This window comes from Oryctolagus cuniculus, chromosome 11 (genome assembly GCF_964237555.1).
Source record: "Oryctolagus cuniculus chromosome 11, mOryCun1.1, whole genome shotgun sequence".
NCBI lineage: Eukaryota > Metazoa > Chordata > Mammalia > Lagomorpha > Leporidae > Oryctolagus > Oryctolagus cuniculus.
In genome coordinates, this window is record NC_091442.1 from 97,541,174 (window position 1) to 97,566,323 (window position 25,150).

Sequence of the window (25,150 nt, forward strand, 5' to 3'; positions counted from 1 at the left end):
GGCGGCCAACACAAGGCTGCACGGCTGGGTTAGCTCCAGGACACTGAGGTCCTGACCCCCTGGGCAGAAGCAATCACTGGAGGGTTTAGGAAGAGGAACCAGGTGATCTGATTTGCATTTCTGAAAGACCACACTTGGCAGTCACATGGGAGATGGATTGGGTTGAGGTCAGACCAGAGACAAGGGGACCACGCAGGAGGAAGTGACAGTCAGCTTGGGGAGAGAGACTGGTGTCCTGAACCAGGGTAGTGGCGGGTGGGGTCGAGGAAGGTGGATACGTTCAGGGTTGGATTTCCAGGTTGGAGGATGGGTGGACAGTGATGGCGAGGGTAAAGGAATCGGGGAGTGCAGCAGATCTGACCAGCTTGGCTTTGCACACAGACATGCTCTGAGGTGGTCTTTGCAGAGGTGAAAGGTAAACAACTGGAACCACGGCTCCATGGCTCTGAAAGGCGGCCGATCCTCGCTACCGGGAGATGGACTATCCCTTATCTGACTGCTCGGGAGCAGAGGTGTTTCAGATTTTGAAGTTTTTTGTTTTCCCTACTTTGGAATATTTGGACAGATTTCTTACTGGTTTTACATCCCTAATCTGAAAGTCCACAATGCTCAAAAACCCACTGTGTGATGCAGGGGAATGAGAAGAATGGATTGTTCCTGATGGCGGAGCATCGGGATGGTGGCACAGGTTCTGTGAGGGTCCGGGCTGCAGAGTACGTGCCAGATACACAAACAGGCACCCGTGACCGTGACCGCAGGGACAGGCCTTTCAGGGGAGTGCTTACAAGTGTCTAGAGGATTAAGAAACCTAAAGCTTGAGAGTGGGAATGGGAGAGGGAGGAGGCAGAAGGGAGGGTAGGGGGAAGTGTCACTATGTTCCTAAATCTGTGTATATGAAATACATGAACTTGTATAACTTATTAACATTTTAAAAAATTTTAAAAAAAGAAATCCTGGGAGTGGAGATTAATCCCTTTAAGAAGCACGGTGGTGACAGGCAAGAGGAAAAGTGGGTTAAGGAAAGGAAGGACCTTCACTTCTGCATTGCGGTACAGAAGGTAAGCTGCTGCCCACATCCCCTACCGGAGTGCTGCTTCAGGTCCTGGCTACTCTGCTTCGGACCCAGCTTCCCAGTGAGCACCCTGGGAGGCAGCAGGTGATGGCTGACGTAGATGGGTCCCTGCCACCCACGGGAGACCGGATAGAGCTCTGGGCTTCTGACTTCAGCCCAGCCCCAGCTTTCGCGGTGGTCGGGAGAGTCACTCAGCAGGTTCAAAGATCTCTCTCTCTTCTCTCTCTCTCTCTCTCTCTCTCTGTCACTCTGCCTTTCAAATAAATAGAAACAAATAAATAAAACTAGGAGCCGCTGTGGCTTGGTAGGCTAAGCTTCCACCTGTGGCACCAGCATCCCATATGGGCGCTGGTTCAAGTCCTGGCTGCTCTACTTCTGGTCCAGCTCTCTGCTATGGCCTGGGAAAGCAGTAGAAAGATGGTCCAAGTGCTTGGACCTGCACCTGCATGGGACACCCGGAAGAAGCTCCTGGCTCCTGGCTTCGGATTGGTGCAGCTCCAGCTGTTGCAGTCAGTTGGGGAGTGAACCAGCGGATGAAGACTTTTCTCTTTGTTCTAACTCTACCTCTCAAATAAATAAATAAAATCTTAAAAAAATAAAGCTAAAAAAATACACAGTCTTAAAAAAGTGCAATGGCACGAGTAGCACTGGGGACATTTGTGGAGACTGAGGGAACCCATGGCCAAAAGGGTGGATGGTGTAGGAGTCAGTAAGAGGAGCAAGCGCTCAGAAGAGGCAGAGAAGTGGGGCACAAGCCACGGGGAGAGGACTGAGCCCCTGAGAGAGCTGGGCCTGCTGACGTCGGGGGCCCAGCCCTCCGTGGAGAGGGGCTGCAGAGACGGGGCCTCTGAGAACCCTGCTGCACCCCCGGCACCTGCTGCTGGACGGAAAGCCAAGGCCCCAGGCAGTGGAGAGGCCCCAGGCTTCAGCGCAGTGCTGGCTGGGGCAGGAGCAGCAGGCATCTGGGCTGACCTGAGGTTGGGACTGGGCAGGGCAGCCCAGCGCACATCACAGCCAAGGGTCAGGGCAGCCGGCGTGGGGGCAGCTCCCCAGCCAGCGGGGAGGCCTGGAGGCTGAGAGTGCTCAGGGATTCAGGGCCCAGCCTCCCGCAGCGAGGTTTACTCACGGCTGACTCAGAGCCAGGTGCTCATTTGCATGTTATTCAGTTCAAGGCCAAATGAGCAGCAACACCAGGAGCGCTGCGGCCCCTTTCCAAACAGAGCCACCCTGCATCTTCCCAGTGTACCCGCGTCCACTGACCTACAAAGCTTACCACTTTGGAGGACTCTGTTCAGCTGCGCCCACAGGTCTGGCTGTGAAACGGACACACACATACACACACACAAGTTCATTTCCTCTGACTACCAAGGTTAAGTGTTAACATGCTCACAGCAGGGGCCTTCCCACCTGCAAGTATTACACTGTTTGAGGATGCTTCAAAAAGTTCAAGGAGAAACAGAATTAAAGACAAACTTAGGGAGGGGGTATTTAGAACAGTGGTTACAATGCCCCCGCCTCATAGAAAAGTGCTTGGTGCTTGGTTCGATTCCTGGCTCAGGCTCTTGATTCTTAGTTTTCTGCCAATACAGACCCTGGGAGGCAGCAGTGATGGCTCAAGTCATTGGGTTCCTGCCACTCACACGGAGACCTGGATGGAGTTTCCAGCTCCTGGCTTTGACTTTGGCCTAGCCCTGTGTGTTATGGGTATCTGGGGAGTGAACCAGTGGACAGCGGCATTCCCTTTCTGCCTCTCAAAATAAAAAATAAGTAAAGGATAAGCTTTTTTGTTACAAAAAGTTTGAAATGCATGCTTAGTTTATTTTTGTATAGATGTATTTATTTATTTGAGAAGAAGAGTTACAGAGAGACAGGGAGAGACAGAAAAAGAGGTATTCCATCTGCTGGTTCATTCTCCAGTGGCCACAACAGCCAGAGCTGGGCCAGGCAGAAGCCAGGAGCTTCATCTGGGTCTCCCACATGGGTGCAGGGGCCTAAACACTTGGACCATTCTCCTCTGCATTGCCAGACGCATTAGCAGGGAGCCGGATCAGAAGTAGAGCAGCCAGGACTCCAATCAGCACCCATATGGGATGCTGGCACTGCAGGTGGTGGCAGCTTAACTGCTTCACCACAATGCTGGACCATGAATACTTTTTTTTTTTTTCACAATACACATTCTTCATGAACTTTTTGAAGACCCCTCATATATATGGATTTCAAAATTTCTTCAAAATAAATTTGTCTTTTAATTGTTCCCCACAAACATTTTGAAGTAAGCTTCTGATTTTTTTTTTTTTTTTGGACAGGCGGAGTAGACAGTGAAAGAGAGAGAGACAGAGAGAAAGGTCTTCCTTTTCCATTGGTTCACCCCCCAGTGGCCGCTGCAGCTGGCGTGCTGTGACCGGCGCACCATGCTGATCCGAAGCCAGGAGCCAGGTGCTTCTCCCGGTCTCCCATGTGGGTGCAGGGCCCAAGCACTTGGGCCATCCTCCACTGCACTCCAGGGCCACAGCAGAGAGCTGGACTGGAAGAGGGGCAACCAGGACAGAATCCAGTGCCCCGACAGGGACTAGAACCCGGTGTGCCAGCGCCACAGGCGGAGGATTAGCCTATTGAGCTGCGGGGCCGGCCGCTTCTAATTTTCTTCCACCTATCTTCTCCCACTGGAATGTAACCACCTTGAAGACAGAAACCCTGTTTTGTACTCTGCTCAGAACAGTAGCTGGCACATGGTAGGTGTTCAGTAAGCACATGGAATGACCGAAGGCCCTGTTCTAGGCATTTTCTCCCATCTAAACCTTATCTAAGCCTTGGGAAGGCAACAGTTTTAGAAAAGGGATTATGAGAGGTTAAATACCATCCTCAGTCAAGGGAAAGTTCCCCTTGCACATGCCTTGTGGGGAGGGGGTAGATTGAGAACCTACTCTATTGGTTTATTGGGTGACCATTCAACAAAATACAACAACCCAACAATGTAGCAATTTGCATTCAAATACAGGCAGCTGCAGGCCGGGGGCTGACACAGTCTGGCCAGCTGGAGAGCCCAGTCTGGCCCCAGGGGAAAGGTCCAGCCTCCAGCACAATGGCTACTCTCAGGGAGGCCTTGAATGTGCCCTGTGGACCGGATACCCCATGCCTCACTGCAGCTGTGCAGGAGACCCCCGCCCCCAGCCGGACCGGGACACAGCACTGCTCACTCTCCCGCTCACCAAGAGAGCCGGCCAGCAGCCTCCACGTGTCCTTCGAGGCTCATGACCCACTGAATGACTAACAATGGCCCTCCTCCACTCCCACCCCATCCAGGATTTTCACAGACATCTTGCGTGGCTGTTTGCACAGTGCAACAGTTGTGACGGTGATGCTTGTGGGAAGCCACGCCCTGCAAATCCAGGTCCGAGTCTGAGTCCCGGTTAGCTTGAGCACTGCTTAGGGGAGGTGGTACACACACCCCATCTGCGGCCGCCAAAGTGCTGGGGTCTTAAATTTCACTGTTTTGTGCAGCCACAGAAAAGGGTCAGGGCTTCAAGCCACAGGGGAAATCGGGTGCGAGAAATCAAATTACAATAGAGAGGAACAGCCGGCAGAAGCCTGGCTTGGCAACACGGCGTGTGACATGGGCGTCTGAGCATCAGAGGAGAATCCAGGCCTCTGTGCAAAACTACTTGAGCAGAAGCAGTTCTTACGGACTAGCACACACCAAGGCATGGCTTCACTCTGTCTGCTACTCAGTCTCTTTCTTTTAAGTGGAACAGAAGAAAAAAAAAAAGTCCGATTCCCAGTGGCTAGGCCAGAGCAGAGCAAGCACCAAGAAAACAGCTGTTAACACGGCTGAAGCTTGTTCCTGCTAACTGCTTCCATCAAGGCAGAGGCCTGGCTGGCTGAGCAAGGAGAGAGTTCCGAGGTAGCCACCACAGATGGTAGCAGATGGCACGGAGCTCAGAGCTGAAGTCACCAGGGACTCCAACGTCTCAGAGCTAAGCACAAAAGCTGAGAAATATTCTGTCCCGCCAACTGCCAAAGACCCCGAGAATCTCAGGAAGCCGGGGAAGAGTGTGAAGTTTCTTTAATTGATCGCTTTAGATTCCCTCCATCCACAAATCCATCAAGCCACGGCTGTTCACAGACTGGGGTGTCAGCTGCAGGTGCCTCAGGCCCCACTGCGGGTGGTCAGTGGCACCAGGGGTCAGCGCTCCATTTGTAACCACAGTATTGACTGCTCTGGCCCCGGGGAGCAAGTGATGCCTTCTATGGTTCCAGAAGAGTCGTCTGCCTTGTTGGCGTTTGAAGCCATGGAGTGACAAGAAGCCCAGTGCTTGCTACTGTGGTGCAGGGTAGCGCTGACCAGGGCAGGCTCAAGTCACACAGGCTTGGGGCTGCACCAACAAGTCCCCTACCCCTTCTGGTTATTTAACCACTCTGAACCTGTGTCCTTGTCCATTAAGCAGGGACAATATATTGTGCCTGATAGGGTGTCGGGGGATCCTATTTAATATATCCACAGGTGTTTTCTGCATCTATGGACACCTAGAAAGGAGCCATCTATTACCCTGGTCCTTATGTGTCCCATAGATGTCTACACCTCATGGTCATCTTAGAAAAATAACTGTAGGAGGGCTGTAGATAGTCTGCAATCTCAAGATTGTAAATTAAGAAAAGCTATTATGAAATACTCCTAGGGGCCGGCGCTGTGGTATAGTGGGCTGAACCTCCACCTACAGTGCCCGTATCCCATACAGGTGCTAGTTCGAGTCCCGCCTGCTCCTCTTCTGATCCAGCTCTCTGCTCTGGCCTGGGAAAGCAGCAGCAGATGGCCCAAGTCCTTGGGCCCCTGCACTTGTGTGGGAGACCTGGAAGAAGCTCCTGGCTCCTGATCAGCCCAGCTCTGGCTGCTGCGGCCATTTAGGGAGTGAACCAGCAGACAGAAGACCTCTCTCTGTCTCTCTCTGTAACTCTGCCTTCCAAATAAACAAATCTTAAAAAAATATATTCCTAAAGCTATTTTGTGAGTATGGAGCTTCTCAGATGGAGAAGGTGGCTTTTTCTTATCCTAAAGTCCATTTAGTCTCTAGCAGTCTCTTCCATCCGTAGCTGGAACTCAACTAATCAAACTTTTTTCCCTCCCTCCCTCCTCCCCAGGGAAGCACAGAGTTGGGAAGGTATTCTCACAAAGCAACATCTGGGAACACGTTGGACTGAATACACATCTGTAATCCAGTCACTTCATTTTCTGTACTGACATCTTCAAACATCAGAGGGGAAGTACCCAAAGTAATAGCTGTGTCCCATAAACTTTTCAGATTCACACACACCCTGTTTTCCAGGGTAGATGTGGTTAAGAACTTTTCTATCATCTGAAATTCTATTTCATTTTTTAGGGTGAGTGCTGGACAAGCAATGGAGAACACTGCTCAGGACATGGAGCTGACCGGAAGCAGAAAGCAGGATGGGGAAAAGGCAGAGTGCTGCCTGCCTCCTTCCTGGCGACGACCTTGGGAGCCGCATGTGTCTAACCTTCAGTCAGCAACACATACGGAGAATGGTACCGGCATCCATTAGACTGGTTACGATGAGTCCACACACTACCAAAATAAACTGCTTTGTAATAAAATAAAAGAAAAAAGAAAAGAGCAGAGCAAGCAAGCACCATACAAACAAGAGAGACCCCACTAAAAAGACTGTTCAAGTCAGCAGGGACTGCCCACCACGGTGCCCGGTCCTGGACACCCCTGAGGTGGCCTTGCTTGTCTTCTGCGTTCCAGCTCAGGGCTCTGCTTTGCCTTCGTCATCAACACTAGGACATTCCAAGCTCTGACTAGCACAGGGTCTCTCTCGTTCTCTCTCTCTCTCTCTCTCACACACACACACACACACCAATGAAATGGGCTGACCAATGTGAAAATTTAAGAAATCTAATTCTTTATTTAACACCAAAGCTAACATTGAGTGTTTATTTAAAAAAATAATGGCACCTGCTTTGAATTCATTGATGATACCATCACAGGGTGACGATCTACAGAGAAATGGCAATTTCAGGCTGATGTGAGACTACGGACTACCCTACAAAATGGAAATTGTGCCACGGACCTCACAAGAAACATTTCCAGTTTCTAGGTTCAGAGCTCCTGACTATTGCCTAAGCATACCTTCAACACACAGAGCATGTTTTGTTGAAACATTTCTCATAGGACAAACAGAATAGACATGCTTTAAATAAATTAAAATGGCAAGACATACATCATTCCTAAAACAATCAAGGTGCATTACTTTCCAGCTTTATATAAACACAGAATTGTATCGGCTTCAGAAAATTACAGGTTAGTTCTGCTTTATATCTTAAGGGTTACCAAGCTCCTGTTGACTGTACTTTTTTTTTTTTTTATCTCTAACAGGCCAGCCTCAGTGTTACAGACCCACCCCATCCTGAGTGTGTGACACTTCAGCAAACACGGAGCTCCAAACAAGCCCTGAATTTTAAGCAGCGTCATTTCTCCCTACCCCAGCCCACTCCTCCTAGTTATAAAAACATGCAAAATAGGTTGTTTAGTCACACATGGCCATAATAAGAAACACACTTAACCTTTTTCCAAACCAATACAATTATATCTGAATCGCAGACAAAAACATCCCTATCCAACGCCAAACAATTTGGTATTTAAAATCCAACCCGAAAGGACAAAAGTAGTGAGTTGTTGAACTCATAATTAAGCCTGACTTGCTGAAGAAATGGCAGGGCAATCCATCCCCGGTTCTTTAGGAAGTTCGTGGAAAATAGGTATGATTTTAAAAAAAAGCTATGCGTGGATTTCAACAAAACTATGCACCAAAATAAACTTATTTTTTCATTCCATTCTCTCACAGTTTTCTCAAGGACCCTCTCTCTAGAGTGGAACAGTATCACAAGAAAGTAAGAGCTACAGGTGGAGAAAGGCCGCACTCCCCGAATGCTGATGGATCAGGGTGGCAGGATCACGGCAGACGAGGGGGTCACGTCGGCCAGTCCACACCCTCCCACGCTGGACGCTGGGACTTGCCCAGTGTTCCCAGTCCCCGGCAGAGATGGACGACTCTGAGCGACTGTTTCATGGCGGGTTTGAGTTCTGGGGAGTGGAGGATTCTGTTCTGGCTTAATGCCACTCAGGATACGAGCTAAAATAACCAACTGTAAAACACAGAGCAAAGTCTTTTTTTTTTTTTTTTTTAAGGTTTTTGTTTTGCCTTCGACAAACTATCACTGTCCCAGTGATAAAATCCAGTGCTAGCCCAGGTCGGCAGCGCTCCCCGAGTGACCGGCTGGGTGCTTGGCTGTCCAGCAATGGGCTGTCTTCAGCAGGCATGCACAATGCTTACCACCATCGAGAGGGGCAGGAGGAGGATTAGCTGACTTAAATGTAAATGAAATTCCCAATTCCAGAATATGCTGTAGCTCTATTACCATTTTTAATTTATAAAATTTATCTCCTTACGCACTGAAGAGAACAGGCAGTAGGGGGTTATTCAGAGAAAAATAAACTGCAGAGGGTACAAACCTCCTTGCATTCTACTGTCTTATTAAAAAGCTTCACGAACTCTCCACACAACTGTAAAATATGCTGCGCAGAGGCCGTGCATACCCAAGCGAAAACATTTCCGAATGAACAGGTGAGTTCCTGCAGAGGGGTTTCCATCAACAGGTAGCAGGGGTGAGAGCCGACGCTACCTCAGAAGCGGGCGGGGTTCCAGCAGGTGCCACCAGCTCCGACCGCGGGGTGGCATTCCCAGCTTCCCCTCCTCACCACTGCATCTCCCACTGGTCGCAGGTTGGAGTGTGCTCACAGCAAGCTGGCCATGCCGTGTGATGGAGCGGAGCATGGTGCCACGAGAATTAGCCATTCTCGGTCCTCCCAGAGCCCTTCACCCTCAAGAGCTACAAATCTCACTCACTCACTCTCAACTAACAGCCGTGTCTACAACCACCCAAACCCTGGCTTGCCCAACGCAGCCCTCAGGAAGGTTCACAAATAGGAAGCAGCCCACCCAGGCCCTGGTTGGATTCAAGGGCTCTCAACCCACCTGTGCCTGACAGCCCTGACTAACAAAGGCAAGAAGAGATGGGCCATGCGCTCTCCTCTCCTCTCCGGACCTGGAGCCCTATCTGCCTCGTGGATTTGACACCTCACAGTGAATACTCAGTCCACCTGGGAGAGTCTGACAGTGACAGGACGTGGCCCTGCTCACGGAGGTGGCACTAGGAACTCCCTCTTCCCAGAATCCTTATTACCAAAGATTTCCTGCAAGGACATTTGTTGTTTTAAAAAGCTTGAGACTGGCACTAGTGGTGACGGCTGAACCACTGATAAATCAGACACCTCAAAAACAGAAGGCGTACCTTGTGAGAGTCTCACTCATCCCCCACAGCGGACTTACACTGAACGCCCAACCACTCGGTCCTCTCCCACCCCGGGCACCCCGTCACATTTCTCCAAGAGATGTCCCAAAGAACAGTGGAGAGCAAAATATTGCACGGAATTTAAATTGGGGAAGTTTGATGGCTTCCAGGAGAAGATGCACGCGAATGGGCATCTTACACCCTCAGCAGCGGGAGGAGCCGGGGAGCAGGCTTTCAGATCCTCCACCTGCACACTAAGAAACAGACTCCCAGGAGGCATCACGGGGGCTGAAGGCAGAGACTGGTGCCCCCAAGGTGGGCAGAGCTGCTAGGTGCCACCGCTCCCCCTGCGTGGCAGTGTGGTCACCCTATGCCCTCGGGGCTGCCTTTCACGATGATCCCAGGGAACACAAGGTAACCTTGCATCAAACACGGGATTCAGTGTAGGCTGCTCTCACTGGCCTTCCACAGCCCCGAGAGGAGCTGCTCAAACCTTGGCGGGGCCAGGCGCTCACAGGCATTCGCCATCCCCCGTCCAATCAGAGCAGACGTCCCATTCCCTCGTGCTTCTGCCGCGCCTGCCTCTGCGCTGGGGCTTCATCCGCTCCCACTCCCACGCCCTTCCTCAGGGAAGAAAAGCCCAACACGAGCCTGGGTTTGTTCCCACTTCCTCGCTGGGAGGCTGCGCAATCGCTCACAGCCCTGGCAAGCAAGCGAATCACAGAGAATCACTTCCTCGAGGTGGGGGGTGATTGTAATTGAGATTTGCCGAAGCACAAACCTCCTGAGCGGTGCCCCAGGACCCCAGCTCGCTGCTCAGGCCACGGCGAGGCGCTGCGAGCATCGTGTGCCTGTCTGAAGGCCTCTGCAGCCAGGTAGGATGAGCTCGGCGGTGTGGCGCCCTGGGGAAGCCGCAGGCGCCAGTCCTGTTTGCTGTACTCGGTGGATAAACAGGTGCAAGGGCCTGCACACGACCGGCTGCTGAGGACACAGCTGCTGGGGCCACAGCGGGACCCACAGACCTAGACACAGGGATTATTATACCCCCGCAGGCCACAGCGTCACCACCACCACCACCACCACCTGTGCTTCTCACCGCCCCATATCGTGTCATATCCTTGCTGCTTCAGGGCCCAGGGAAGACGCAACTATTACATTAGCAAGAGTGAAGCTGAATTTCGACAGGGATTCCAGATAGATAGAGACACACACACACACACACATTGTTTTGCATCACTAAGTATGCCTAGTGCTCACTGGACACAGCTGCACCGAGCTGGGCTGCTCAGGTGGACAGGGAACCTGGTCTGATTAAGGCAGTGGGCGAGGTGGGGAGCGCTCGGAGCCAGGTTCACGGGAGCCAAGCACGGGGACTGCGCCGGCGGCTGCAGCCCAGTTCAGAGCACTGGAATTATTTACACCACGCAGCCGCGCACCACTTCTGGGCGTCTTCACACAGCGCAACCGTCCGCGTTAAGATTTGGTAGAGTGCACAGAGTTCTCTTTAAAACAAAACCTTCCAAGAACTCGACGGCGGGGAAGCGGGGCCTCATCTCGGTATTATTATCCTTTCCAGGGCACACACGATGTGGTCCCAGTTTTTGCAAAATATGGCCAGCAGAGTCACAGCACAGAAGGTGCCAAGGATGTGGAAGCGGCTCTTCATCATGGGCGAGACAAACTTGGCCACGGTGGAGACACACACCAGCACGACCGTCATGAAGGCCAGGAGCACGCTGATGCACTTCCCCAGCAGGACCCTGGCGTTCACGGCGTCCGTCTGCAGCGTCTGCTGCTCCTGCTGGTGCAGCTCCAGCTTCGAGATGCGCGTCTGGCACGACTCCAGGGCTTCCTGTGGGCGAGAGGGAGAGCGTGCATCAAAGGCTGCTGGGATCGTGGGCCCCGGCGCTCCCAGACTGGGGCGCCTGATGCAAACACCAGAACCCCAAGGCTCCTTCCAGAGGGGTGCGGGCACATGCAGCCGTGACATGCCGGAAGCGAGAAGGCGGGCTTACTTTTTCTGACTCCACCTGCATTTGGAATACAGTGACATGAAATACTAGCCATCAGGGACACAAGGGTGCCGTGGAAAGAGAGCTGGCTTGAGCTGGGGCATCTGCTACCTGCCCCAGCTAGTCCTCACTGCCATTGTTGAGTCTGTGTCCGGCGAGGGATGGGGCCGGGTGGGGGGGCTCGGTTCACCCTGGGACACTCCGGCCCTCATGTGTCCCCAGCCCACAATGACTGGAGCACGGAGGGCCCTGAACGTGCCTCCAGCCCCCCATCTGTTCTGAGATGGACTCAGAGGCACTTGCCTCCTTGACACCCCCGACACAGCGCATGCCATGTGCAGGTGGGGATCACACAGCTGGGGCACCTGCAGCCAGCCCTGTGTCCTCTCCAGGCCTCCTATTCTCAGGAACCAGCACTGGTTTGTCACAGCTGCAGGCATCCCTCCGCCCTGCGCTCCTGCAATCCCACCCCCAGCCCCGTCCATGCAACATCCAGCGTCTGCTCCCACCTTCCCTCTCTCCGTCCAGTCTCCATCACGGCCTAAGAGGCCGGCTTGTCCTGCCTGCCGCAGCCTGCGTGAATTCCTCCACACCTCCTTTCCCAACCCTAGGAACCCGTATTCCACACAGCAGCCCGCGTGCTCTTTAAAGGCGCATCTGAGATCTCACTCCTTTTCCTAAGACCTTTCAAACCCATCAGCATGGCCCCTGGAGCCCTTGCTGACGGCACAGGCTTGGCCGCTGTTGCTTTCTCAGTGCTCTGGTCAAACTGGCCTTTTCCAAATTCTGAAAATAGCCTGTGTCCACATCAGGGCCTTTGCACACACCGCGTACCCTGCCCTTTCTACCTGCAGCTCTTCCAGGGCTCACTTTGATGGTCAGGGCCTGAGGGAAGCCTTCCCGGACCCCTCGGATCTGGCCCTGTCTCCCTCCCATCTTCCCAGCCACGAGACACAGAAGCTGCACGAGGACAGGCTCTAGGCCCATCTGTCCAGCCTCTCTCTCCAGCACAGAGCAGGTGCCACACACTGGCGGGGATGAAAGCCATCGGGTGCGAGTGACAGGATGTGACACTCGACAGAGGAGAGCCCCTGAGCCTCTGGGGAGGAGACGGCTGAGCGGAGGGAGCACCGTGAGCCCCTGTGAGCTTACCAGCCTGCTGACTCCTCTGCCACTGTGGGTTTGCTCAAGTGAGACACAGGAAGCTTCATGACTCCAACTCCGATCCGCTTTGCTTCCGCTGAATGTACTCAGTGGGCCAAACCACGGGGCTCCCTGTTACTACAGTAACCTTCCTTCTTCGACACGTCCAACCACAGGCCAGGACTGGCTCAGATCTGCACGCCCTCCACGGCGCTGGCTTTCCGCAGCCATAGGTGCGCACCCAGAAATCAGGCCTCCTTTACTGTTAGTCGGGCCCCAAATTTCCACCGTCTCAGGCACGGCACCCAGGAGGTGACCGAATGATGTAAAATCTTTACATTTTAGGCCAAGTCATTAACATGTGATTGGGTGGACGAATTACATATACAAGGGCACTGATCTAGAACTGTTTCAAAACTGCAAATTTTTTCACAAAAAATAAAGAAAAAAAGGAGAATCAAGCAGTGAACTGCAGGGAGTTTTAGTGAGAGCACCAGGAATGTTCAGCCTCGCAGTGTTTAGTACTTCTCTGGATCCAGTACTCAGCAGAGGATGAGGACAGAACAAGGGATTGCCTTGAAACACTTAACCGAGAGAGAGTTCAGGGTGAACAGTAACAATAATAATAATAAAAATTGCTAGACTGGACATTTGGTGCAGCAGGTTAAGGCTCCTGCATCCTATATTGGAATGAGTGGGCTGGAATCCCGGCTCCACCTCCAACTTCCTGCTAACGTGTGCCCTGGGAGGCAGCAGGTGATGGCTGAAATTCTGGGGTTCCTGCCACCCATGTGAAACCTGGTTCCAGTGTGGCCCAGTCCTGACCATTGCAGGCACTGAGGGAGGAAACCAGCAGGTGGAAGACCTTTGTCTGTCTCTGTCTTTCAGATGAAATGATAATGAATAAATAAAAAGAAGCTCAACTGCTTGAACAACAGAACCCTTGCATTCCGGCAGCGACTGCCCACCTCATCTGTACGGCTGAGCCTGGGCCACCATCCTGCCTGTAACAGCAGCAGAAATGAACGGTAACAAGGAAGCTGAGCAGACCCAACTGCTGAAAAGCCCCCGCAGGAACACCGATTAGCCAATAAAGTAAAGTAAAAGAGCAGCCAGCCTTGGTTTTTGGCTCTTTATTAGGTGTCAGGCAAAAACTTAAGTGCTTTGTATGCATTAACCACGTAAGCTTGCCAACAGGACTCCCTGATATTTCCATCTTGCAGATGACGCTGAGGCCCGCAGAGTTAGCTCAGCCAAGGTCGCCAAGAAGAGGCGTAAGCAGCAGGGGTGAAACCCTGACCGAGACAACAGAGACCCCTGGGTCGTGACACCGAGGCTCTCTTTGCAACTCTGACCTCGAGACTGAACCCGAAAACGCCCCAAGTGAGCTCTTCACCTTTAAGTTCCCTCTGTGAAGTCCTTCCCTTCGTCTGACCTCCCCACCCCTACGGCGTGCTTAACAGAACAACAGGAATGGAACTGTGCCCCACAGAAGACGACCGGCCACTCAGATGGCACGCAGCGACTCCCCAGGCCGGCTCCACCATACAGCGAGCCAGAGAACCACCGTGCTCTGTGCAGGCCCCACTGGACACTCCCAGCAGGCTCTGTCTTCCTGGACCTGGGGCCGGTGAGGCCACGTGTCCTAACCGAGAGCAGAGCCACCCGTCCCCCGGGCGTCTCCTGCACCACACTCTCCGGGGGCCGCATTTCCCGTCTGCTCGGGTGCTCTGGTTGTCAGAACGTCAGGAACCAGCCCAGGACACAGCGGTCCAAACCCCAGCCCACACACTGTGTGAGAAGTCACGCAAAGCAGACAGAGACAGGCACGGCCCCAGATCTTCCAGCTGCTGGTTTACTCCTCACATGCCTGCCACAGGCAGGCCTGGGCCAGCCGGAGCCAGGAGTCCCACCTCAACCTGGGTCTCTCCCACGAGGAACAGGGACTCAACCGCCTGAGCCATCCCAGCTGCCTCCCAGGACGCGCAGTGGCAGGAAGCAGAGCTGGGACTGGAACCCGGGTGCCCTGAGAGCAGATGCAGGCAACCCCCAGCGGCATATTACCCACTGCGCCAAGCCCCCCACCTAGGAACTGCCACCTTTGTATTTCATGTCCTGCCTCGTCCCGTGCACGGCCCGCGTGGAACGGAAGGTGCTCAGTGTCTCCGACGGACGTCCCTGAGAACGAAGCTCAGCACTCCCCGAGGAGCGCGTACGTTTTTCCCAAAGGTGACCGCGAAGCCCAGGGTGGCACCCCAGCAGCTCCAGCCGCAGTCCCGGCCGGTGCCCGTGTCTAAACTGCTCTAGCAACCCCCTTCCTCCCACCCGCTCGGCGCCTCCCCAGCCCTGCCTCCTGCAGGACGCTCAGCCACACTCTTCCCTCAAGGGCGGTCGCAAGACCACACTGTGCAGGCTGCTTAACCTCGCTCCACCTCAGCTCCGCCTCTAAGAAGGGGGGATAACAGGAACAAACCAACAGCACTGTTGCGGAGTGAATGGGAAAACCAGAGACCAGCATTTGCCAGAGGCTGGCTCGCAGGACGCATTCCAGTGCCTGCAACCCTCGTAAGGAGGGGAGCCCCTGTGTCACAGGGACCTGCTCCGGGCCTCATGGCAGGTAACCGGCAGCCTGGCGACTAAGGCCCCCGGGTTGAGCCCTGGCTGACTCACTGCCCTACCAGCCCCCGGTGTGCTGAGCGCCGGGCAGCAACCCCAGGTCTGTGGCTTGTGCAGTCTGTGCACAGACTTTGGCTCTCATTCATGTGGTGCGGAGCTGCCTGGCCGGTGAGCCGGTCCTCACCTTGGCAGTGAGCTCCTTGAAGGCAAAATGGGTCGCATATAAAAAATTGCGGTGGTGATGTGCTTGGGGTGGATGACAGATACTTGCTAAGTGATTGAGGCAGGAGGCGTAAGGGGCGTAGTAATGGAGATGGTCGCGTCTGTAACAAGACCTAGTGGGGCTGTCCCAGGAGGGTTTGAGCGAGAAACTGTTTCGTCCCCGTGCCCTAGGGCCTTTGGGACGCAGGGGAGGGCCCTCGGCTTGCTCCGTGAGCACAAGCCCGGCGAGCACCCGCGGGAGGCTCTGTGCACCTGGATGTCGCGCGAGCGCTCGTAGGCCTGGTAGGCCACCTTCTCCTCGATGCTGGCCAGCTCCTGCTTCAGGTTGGCCGTCTCGTGCTGGTGCAGGTCCGTCAGGTCATGCAGCTGGTCCTCCAGGCGCTCGTACCTGACAACGACAGGGGCGGATTCTGAGCGTCAGTGGTGCTTCCTGGGTCTAATGGGCACCTTCCATGCCGACGTCCTCTTTGTCCTATGCCTGCTCGCCAGCAAACCTGGGCTGTTTCTCATCCCCCGGGCAGACTGACTTCCCCAGAGTGAGTCTGACTCTTGGCTAACCCTGCACTCCAGCTCTGGGGGGGCTGGGTCTCGGCAACCTGAACCCTCTGGCCTCACTGCTGAGCAGCAGGCAAACCTGATCTGATTCTGGCGTCGGGCTGGCTCCACAAGCCATCTGTGGTAACAGGACAGACCCCGTGACCAACCCCATTCGCCTGGGCCAGTCTGGAGCCGGCTGTGCAGGCTCCTGCTCAGGGCAGGCCCCCTGCACCTGCGGTGGCTCCTTGCTCCCCCACAGTATGCAGGGCTGCAGAGGCGGGCAGCCAATGAGGAGAGAAGCATGCATTTAGTACCAGCTTCTACTCTGCAGCCAACTCCTCTCTTCCCCTGGGCACACCCCCTTGGAGCTTAAGGGCCAACAAGAAATGGAGCTTGAGACGAATTGCAGGTGGCTCATCATAGGGCATTTTCAAAGGCCTAAATCTAAAAAAAACACAGATATTCAAAGATTCCCATTCCCCCGCTGGCCCCTCGTCAGGGAAGAGGATTTGTCTTATATGTTGAGACCTCACAAGGTCTGCTTTGCAACAGGATGCCCTGTTTCGGGGAGAGGCATCAGCCTGCAGCGGCTTTGACCAATGCCAGTTTTAGTTGCTTATATAGGTCATCTGATAGAATCATTTTTAAAAAGGAGGCATGAGAGCTTAATGTGATTTAGGGACGAGTCTCAGGCCAAATGTCAGTGCTATTACAGACAAAGTCACTATCTCAAAGGCCTTAAACAGTAAAATAGTTAAGTGGCTATATCACGGGGACCACAAACAGAACTACGGGACAAATAAAAATGATTAAAACTGCCCTACGTGCATGTAAGTGGGTATCTGTGGCTTGGGATAAAATACAAAGTGCTGCATCCTACAGCATTTGGATGAAATTGAAGTCAACACTCCCCGGAAAAGCTGCAACTCCTCCAGCACAGCTCCACTGTGACACAGAGCCCGAGCACGCACAAGGAAAGATCAGAAACTTGGGAGACGGAAAAGCTACGTCTCTAAATTACAATTATTCGTCAATTATAAAGCAACGTGCAAACTAAATGTAAAAGGTAAAGGTTAAAATATGTCATGGGCATTTCACTATTTTACACACATTCTTAGAGTGTAATGTATTCTCTCCGTCCAACAAACTTCTGGGGGATCTTTTCACTGGAAAAAAAATCACCTTATATCTGAGCACGTACACTTAATGTTATAGGCACATAAGAGTCAGCCTACAAAAAAAACACTTTTTTTTTTTTTTTAAATTAGCTGATATAACTCAAGTATATGTCAATCTGAGGGTAGCTTTTGAAAACTTCATTTAGGGTAAATTACAGTACCTTAGAAAAATGCAGTATATTAAGATTTCAAGATTGACATACCAAATAAAATCCACCTTGCTCGACCATGAATTAGCTTTTTACTTACTTATTAGGGAGGACCATCCAACACAGACCTGTGAATTAGCGTAATGGGGCTGTAACAGCAGTCTGCTGAATCCGGATCTTAACAGGCAAGCTGGTCACAGCCTACGGTGACATTTTAACAGACCCACGTGTGTAACGTCTGCTAAACTGTCAGCTGGAAGGCACAGTTAACAATCGTGCGGGATGGACAGAACTACGGATCCTCCCCCGGTGCCTCCTGAGCCAGACGCGCACCAGCCCTTGCTGAACACACAGCCATCAGCACGCTGCCCGAGGAATCCCGGCAGGGCACCGTGCAGTACCTGTATCTCTCCTCTTGCAGGGTCTGGGAGATGAAGCCGTACTCCCGCTTGAACTGCACTTTCAGCGCCTCGATGTCCTCGGCCAGCTGCGCCTGCGTCTCCTTCACCTCCCGCAGCTCCTCCAGGATCATGGCGAGCTTCCCCTGGCTGTCCAGCGGGCCGGCGGCGGCCCCGGCCCCGGCCCCGAATGACTGGTTCCCGTTACTGTCGGCCGAGCCTGACGTGCCGCTCGAGCACTCGTCGTCACTGCCGTACTTGGGTTTGTTCACGATGGTGGCGCTGCCCCCGTAGGCCCTGGCGCTCGCCTCCGGCCGGAACTCCTCTAAGGAAGTTTTCAAGTGAGCGATGTTGTCGGCGCTGCCAAACTTGTTCCGGATCAAGTTGGCGAACTCCCGGGACTTGTTGAAGACGAACACGGGGGGAGTGAGGGACACACCCGGCATGGCCGACTTACTGCTCTCCATGCCGTGGGGAGCCGTCCGGGACTTCACGTGGGCATCTTTCAGGGAGTGCTGGATGTCCCTCAGGCTGTCTTTGGAGGGGTCCTTGGCGCTCCGGGAGGCCCCGTTCTGCTCGAGCTCACGGAGCTTGCGGTGGTACTGCTCCAGCTTCTTCTGCAGCTGGGCGATGCAGTGCGCTGACTTCTGGTTCTTCTTCTCGAACACCTGCTTGATGCGGCCTGCCTGCTGCTTGTCTGCGCTGTTGACCAGCTTCAGATACTCCGCCACGTTCCCGTCCCGAGACGTCTGCTCGATCTTGATCTGCTCCGTCACCTTCAAGATCTTCTGTCTCAGGCTGTCTGCGCCCAGCTTGACCTTGTGGAAGTCCAGGACGCCATCCGGAAGGTCAAAGTTCAGGTTGGTGTCCGACCCCCCGCGGCGGATGTTCAGGGGCAGGCTTAAGGTATTCATGTCATGACGTTCCACCTGCAAGAGATGGCAAAGACGCACTTTCAACCCGAGCTCGTGGAGGCAGGCTCTCCACACACCCACCCCACACCGCAGGTGTCACAGGACAAGAGCCCGCGGCCGTCCCTGCGGGCTGGAGGTGGACACATACGCTAAGAAGGAGCCGTGAGGGGCAGAGCTCCCAGGCTGTCGGCTTTTCCACCTGCTGAGGCAGTGTCTGCCGGCTGCCAGGGTGGGAAGCGCGGAATGCAATGAGGTCACCAGTCACCCCTGGCTTCCCAAGGGCCCAGGTAACTGGGACACCTGCCACGCACCATTCGGAACTCACTCATTTGACAAAAAGGGGGTGAAACAAGGAAAAAGAAATAAAGTTCCAGCAAGAACATCTATCATGCAAGAAAATCCTTTTCTTAATGGAATCATTAAGCAGATGTGACAGAACAATATGGTGCGAGATTAATTTCAATAACCGAGCAATTACAACAATAGAATGTAGATATGGAAACAAATCACCCCCGACCACTCCATGGTGATGCAAAGAACAGAGGAACCACGCTTTGCTAAGACACGTGACACAGCCTTCCGCCCAGGGCAGCACTGAGTGTCGGGCAAGGGGGTGGCAAGCTCGCGCTCTCAAGGGAAAGGTCGGGGTCAGCAGGTGCGGTGGATTCCAGGGACTTCCCACCCCCTCCGCCCCCACAGGCTATCTTGCTTGACCTCATCGATGCGGCTGTAACAGATGTGTCAAACCTGTAAACATCCAGGAACTGAAAGTAAAACATCTGAGATCTGAGCCCAGGTGACTCCGACTCTCCTCCACTTTCCACATCGGGACAGTCTACTCACTTCTGTCCTCAGAGGATGCACAGGGGGTCTTCGTGGCCTTGCAACACAACCTCCCAACAGTGATCACCAAGATCTAAACTGAGGTGTCTTTGTCTGGCAAGGTAACAACCCTCTGAGAATACAGTAAGGTCCAAACAGGGGGGGCTTAGCAGCAACCGAAGGGGAGATGAGACAATGTTCAGCACATTAGCCTTTCTCCCTCTTAGGGATTGGAAGGCTGGTAACAGAAAAAAAAAAATCAGCAAAGACGTTAACAGGCCTCCCGGGTCTGGGGCACCCAGACTCGGGGACTCCACTGCAGGGTAAATCGCCCCGCCCCTCAGCCCGGAGGGTCCGTGGACACAAGCCCACACCGCCGCTCAGGCTTCCTTCCCAGCTCACAAAGTCTGCTCACGGTTCTCGGCCCCCTCTTCCCGCACCACACGACTTTGCTCAGAGTGAAAGGCACAGGTTTTGCTTTGTCTGGCAGAAGAGCACCACACAGGGAGGGATGCAAGGAAAGGCGTGCAGATCACTGGAGACGAGACAACAGATCAGTGAGGAAGGAAGCGGACTGTGACCTCCCCTGGTGCACACGGGTGAACGCAGGGAGGCTACGCACGGGCGGCTCGGCAGGGAATCCAAAGGGGCACGGGTTTAAATCAGAGCAACAAGGCACGCACGGAGCCTAGAAAACCTTCCTTGTGGGGAATTAATGGTAAGCGTAGAATCACCGAGGTGGGAAACCTGATTTTACTGGAGATACCAGATCTGGTCACGCTGCCCCGCCTCTCATTAGGCTCCCCACTGCCTCCCTAAGGAAGCACACACTGGCCACCGTGAGCCCTAGCTAAGCCCAGTCCTTGGCTGGACCTAACACATGTCACTCGTCTTAAGTGAGCCATATACCCCAAAGCTCCCAGAAAATACACACATCTTCTATGGGTCTTTCTCACATCTATGATATTTTTTAAAAGATTTATTTTATTTATTTAAAAAGCAGAGAGAGGTAGAGACACAGAGAGAGAGGTCTTCCATCCACTGGTCCACTCCCCCGATGGCTGCAATGACTGGAGCTGTGCAGATACAAAGCCAGGAGCCAGGAGCTTCTTCTGGGTCTCCCACATGGGTACAGGGGCCCAAGGACTTGGGCCATCTTCCACTGCTTTCCCAGGCCATAGCAGAGAGCTGGATTGGAAGAGGGGCAGCCGAGACTAGAACCAGCGCCCATATGGGATGCCGGCGCTTCAGGCCAGGGCTTTAACCTGCTGCACCACAGCGCCAGCCCCAACATCTATGATATTTATAATGCCCACCACCTACCCAATTCTGATTTCAGAATCCTACAACTTCTCTACAATCCATTTTGCAGGCCTCTTTGTCCATGAAGCGTACTTATCCCGGTGCCTTGCACACACTTGACTTCTCCATTTATCACTCATCTGGGCACTTTAACAAAATTTATTTTCATCTTCGTAAGGTGGAGAAGGGGCCAGGGTTGTGGATCAGTAGGTTAGGCTGCTGCTTGCAATGCTGGTATCCCTTAAGAACACAGGTTCCAGCCCTGACTGCTCCACTTCCGATCCAGTTCCCTGCTAATGTTTCTGGGAAAACAGCAGATGGTCCAAGTGCCTGGACTCATCTACCCACGGTATAGACCTTGATGGTGTTGCAGGTTCCTGGCTTCTGCGTGGCCCAGCCCTTGCTGTTGAGGCCATTTAGGGAATGAACAGTGGATGGAAACTCTCTTTCCCTCTGTCACTCTGCCTTTCAAATTAATAAATAAACCTTAGGAAAGAAAGAAACAAAGAAAGGCAGAGAGACAGTGAGAGACAGAGCATTCACTGGTTCACTCCACAAGTATGTGCAACATCTAGGGCTTGGCCAGGCCGAAGCCAGGAGCCCAGAACTCCATCTGGGTCTCTCTTGTGGGCAGCAGGGGCCCAACTCCTGGGCCATGACCTGTCCCCTCCCAGGATGTGCATTAGCAGGAAGCTGGAACTGGAAGCAAAGTGGGACTCAAGCCCAGGCACTGGCGTCTGAATCGCTGCGCCAACCTCCAGCTCCCCGGGGATACTTTAACTCCCCCGCCCCCAGCCTGCAGGCTCCTTCAGGGGAGAGGTGAGCCCACAGCAGCAGCCAGCGCACTGGGAACCCCTCCCTTCTTCACAGGAGGCTGTCAATCAACGTTTGTCTGCTGAAGGTGACATCATGCTTGATTTCAAGAAATCTACACTGAAGGAATTTAAGGTACAGGTAACCAGAACCAAAAAAACCGACCTCAGAAGTTCTGCCTCTACAGCCCTGATAACTCCAGGTAGAGATGACTTTGCAATACTAATAAACTTGGCACCATTTCAGATTCAAGTATACGGAGATTTTTTTTTTCTGATGGCTAGTGTGCCACACCATATGCAAATAAGGACTTTCAAACTTTAACTGAAGTGTAATTTACCTGTCCAAAAAAATAACACATTTACTTAAGCATAAAACTCAGTGAAATTATACAGACCGAATACACTGTGAAGCCAGCACCCAGTTAAAGAAACAGATCAGACCCCCTTCTGACCCGCGACCCCTTTAACCACAACCCCCCACTCCAGGTCAGCAGATCCTGATGCCCGACAGCACTGGTTCGTGTCGCAGGTCCCAGACTTGGACACAGGCTCCTCTGGTCACTCTCCCGACACTCTTTGTGGGTCTGTGAGGACTTAACGCTTGCCTTCCTGAAGCTTACAGATCAGATGGGTCAGATTAGCTTATTTACAAAACCTGCTGGGTACTCTCTACTGAGAAGCCCCCCGCCAACACCCTGGGACAGCCAGGGGTCCACACTTTACCTTGCCCGACTCCGCTGTTCTCCTGCCTCCAGTGCACGGGCAGTGTTCTCTGTCACACCGTGCACGGCACGGGGATGGCCGCGCCAGCTTTGCAGCAATACTGACACACAGACGCGGACTGACTCCTGTCCTACTTGAAAGCTGTGACAATGCTTGGCACATCCTTGAGAGGCCGGGCTGGGGGCGGGGGCGAGGGGGGGGAAAAGCAGCATGGAAAGCTTTAACAATGCAGTCTTACTGCTCCTCAACAGACCTCAGTCCCAAGTGTAGGATGAGGGTCTCAGACTGGAGCTCCTGCCAGGCTGTAGCTCCCGCCAGGCTGTAGCTCCCGGCTTTTTATGGCCTGACCGTTCACAGACAGTCAAGGGTCAGCTAGAAATAACGTTAGGGTGGGTGTTTAGCTTCGCAGCGAACATGTCCACATCCCACAGTGAAAACACCTGGGTTTGAGTCCCAGCTCTGATTCTCGACTCCAGCTTCCTGCTAATGCACACCCTGGGAAGCAGTGGTGATGGCTCAAATATTTGGGCACCTGCTATTCACGTGTGAGACCTGCACTGAGTTCCAGTTTCTGGCTTCAGCCTCAGCCCACCTCTGGCCATTGCAGGCATTTGGGGCGTGCACCAGCAGCTGGGAGAGCTCTCTGACAAATACACACACACAAACGCGTATATTTGTTAGATGCCCATACATTTCCTGAACACAAACTGAAATCACATGCCTGAGTTAGGAAGAGAGCGGTCAGAATCCCCCATCCTTCCTTTAAACTGGACTTGGCACTGACTCTACACAGAGCAGCCTGGTTTAGGGGGAAGACATGAGGACAGCGGCTCATGGATCACCTGGAGCCAACCTGCATGTGTCTAAGTAGATCGAGAGGCACGGACTCCACTTTGGGCATGGACATTTGCTGGCTATGTGTTCTTGGGTCAACCAAGCCACTTTTGTACGCTTCATTTCCTAATCTATAGAACAGGAAGACGGAATCAGGTCATTTAATTCCAAACAATTCCAGGAAATATAATCCAAGCTATTTAACTATGACACAGTACTGTACAACAATAAGACCATAACAGTCTACATCACGGAGTCTACTCTGGTTTCCTTGGGTTTTTATTATTTATTTATTTATTTAAATCTTATGTGAGACATAAAGGAGATGGAGAGAGATCTTCCACCTGCTGCTGGTTCACTTCCCAAATGCCTACAACAGCTGGGACAGGACCAGGCCAAAGCCAGGAGCCCAGATCTCCACCTGGATCCCCCACATGGGTGGGAGGGACCCACGTACTTGAGTCATCATCTGTTCTTCCCCAGGTGCTCATTAGCAGGAAGCTGCATTGGAAGCAGAGCAGCCAGAATTCGAAGTGGGGCCTCTGACATGGGACGCAGGGACTTCACTGCCACCCTGAACACCCATACTCTGGTTTCCTTCCACGACACAGCCTTTGTGTGCCTCAGTTTCCTCTTCTGAACATGGAGATAATGATTCTTCCAAGATTCGTTGTGAGAAATAAAAGAGATAATGCATTTAAAGGACCTACAGACCTCCTGGTACAGGCAGTGGGGAGTGCTTTTGTCAATTGTGTGGTATTGTTACCTGCATGTAAACTCTGGAGGAAAAACAAGCTCCAAAGTGGTAACAACGGTTATTTTTGTACTGCAGGGTTATACGGGTTCATTCTTTTTATTATGTTTTTGTGCTTTCTGATTTTTTAAAAAAGGAAGTGTATTAAGTGTTTTGGCAGAAAAGACGCTGTTTACGAACACAACGGCCAGTCCCCTGTAGTTCGCCCAGAAGGACTCACTGCCATCACCCAGATGAAAGGCGGCACCAGCATCCCAGCAAACCGCCTTCCCTAACAGTGCTTCCCTTCCCACGACACAGACCTGTACGCTGTCTCCTCAGAGCTCTGGAACAAAGGCTGAGGAAAAGCCCAAGCCCTGGACAGACGTCAGACAGTGGCCCTGAGTCATCTCTGCGCAAGCCAACCCTCCCGTGCTGGTTCATCTCACGCAGGCCCCACCCAGCACTGCTCCGGGACCCAGAGCTTCAGGCTTTGAGCGCACCCCCCATCATGCTTTGTATTTGCCCCTTGTCGTTTCCATGGTGATGAGCAGAAACAGAAGGTTACCCACTGCAGAGGCCTGTCCCCCAAATTCCCAGGTCACAGAACCCCAGGGAAGAACAGGGGCTCCCAGGAGTCCCTGCTCTGGTGTGGATAAGCCTTGAGCTCAGTCCCCGGTGTACAGATGTTGAGGAGGTAGAACTCCAAGAGGCGGGGTCTAGGGGAAGGTAATTGGGTCCTGGTGCCCCACCCCAGGAATGCATCCACACTGGTCTCACGGGAGTGAGTGGTTCTCCTGGAGCAGGTTGTTATAAAGCAAGGCCAGCCCTGCACCTGCCCCTCCTCAGCCACGTTGTGACAGCCAAGGGGAGGCCCAGACTTCCCACCCACCATAACCATGAGCCAGGTAAACCCCTTTACTCTGTAAGCCACCCAGCCTCAGGCAGTTTGTTACAGTGACAGAAGATGGGCTAAGACACCCTTGACAAATACGGACTGAGGCTCTGGGGGCACAGAGCGGCTGGAACGCCGGGGCACGCGCAGAGCCACGGCAGTGCCTGCTGGGGCCCACGCTGGGGATGATGAAGCTGGGCTCGGACACCGAGGGCAGGGTCAGGCGGTCATTTGCGAGGCAACAGGTATCTCAGAACACCTGCAGGCGCACACTCACACCTGGGCCCACAGGAGCTCAGGAGGGAACCGCTTCAAGTCTGCTGCCCAGGTAACCGCGTCACCATCACTGTTTACTAGAACTTGTTTTCGCTCAACTCTGCTTTGAGTGCCCGCCGGCCTGTGCTAGGCTTTGCCATGGTA

General features: G+C 53.2%; 1 protein-coding gene across 6 annotated transcripts in view; it reads right to left on the reverse strand.

Annotated features, from left to right (window-relative positions):
* Positions 1 to 6,965: 6,965 nt before the first annotated feature.
* TMCC3 (transmembrane and coiled-coil domain family 3) overlaps positions 6,966 to 25,150 on the reverse strand; it is a 299,177-nt gene continuing 280,992 nt past the window's right edge. For 4 of the 6 annotated variants that reach the window (XM_070052712.1, XM_051845760.2, XM_051845761.2 and 1 more), the window contains exons 2-4: positions 17,696 to 18,621; positions 15,683 to 15,818; positions 6,966 to 11,289 (exon numbers count right to left, since the gene is read on the reverse strand). In XM_070052712.1, coding sequence (XP_069908813.1) covers positions 10,987 to 11,289; positions 15,683 to 15,818; positions 17,696 to 18,621 — 1,365 coding nt within the window. In that variant the 3' untranslated portion in view covers positions 6,966 to 10,986. Of the gene's footprint in view, positions 11,290 to 15,682; positions 15,819 to 17,695; positions 18,622 to 22,268; positions 22,422 to 24,158; positions 24,338 to 25,150 lie in introns of those variants that run through there. The other 2 variants (XM_008256891.4, XM_008256895.4) reach the window with 2 other exon arrangements.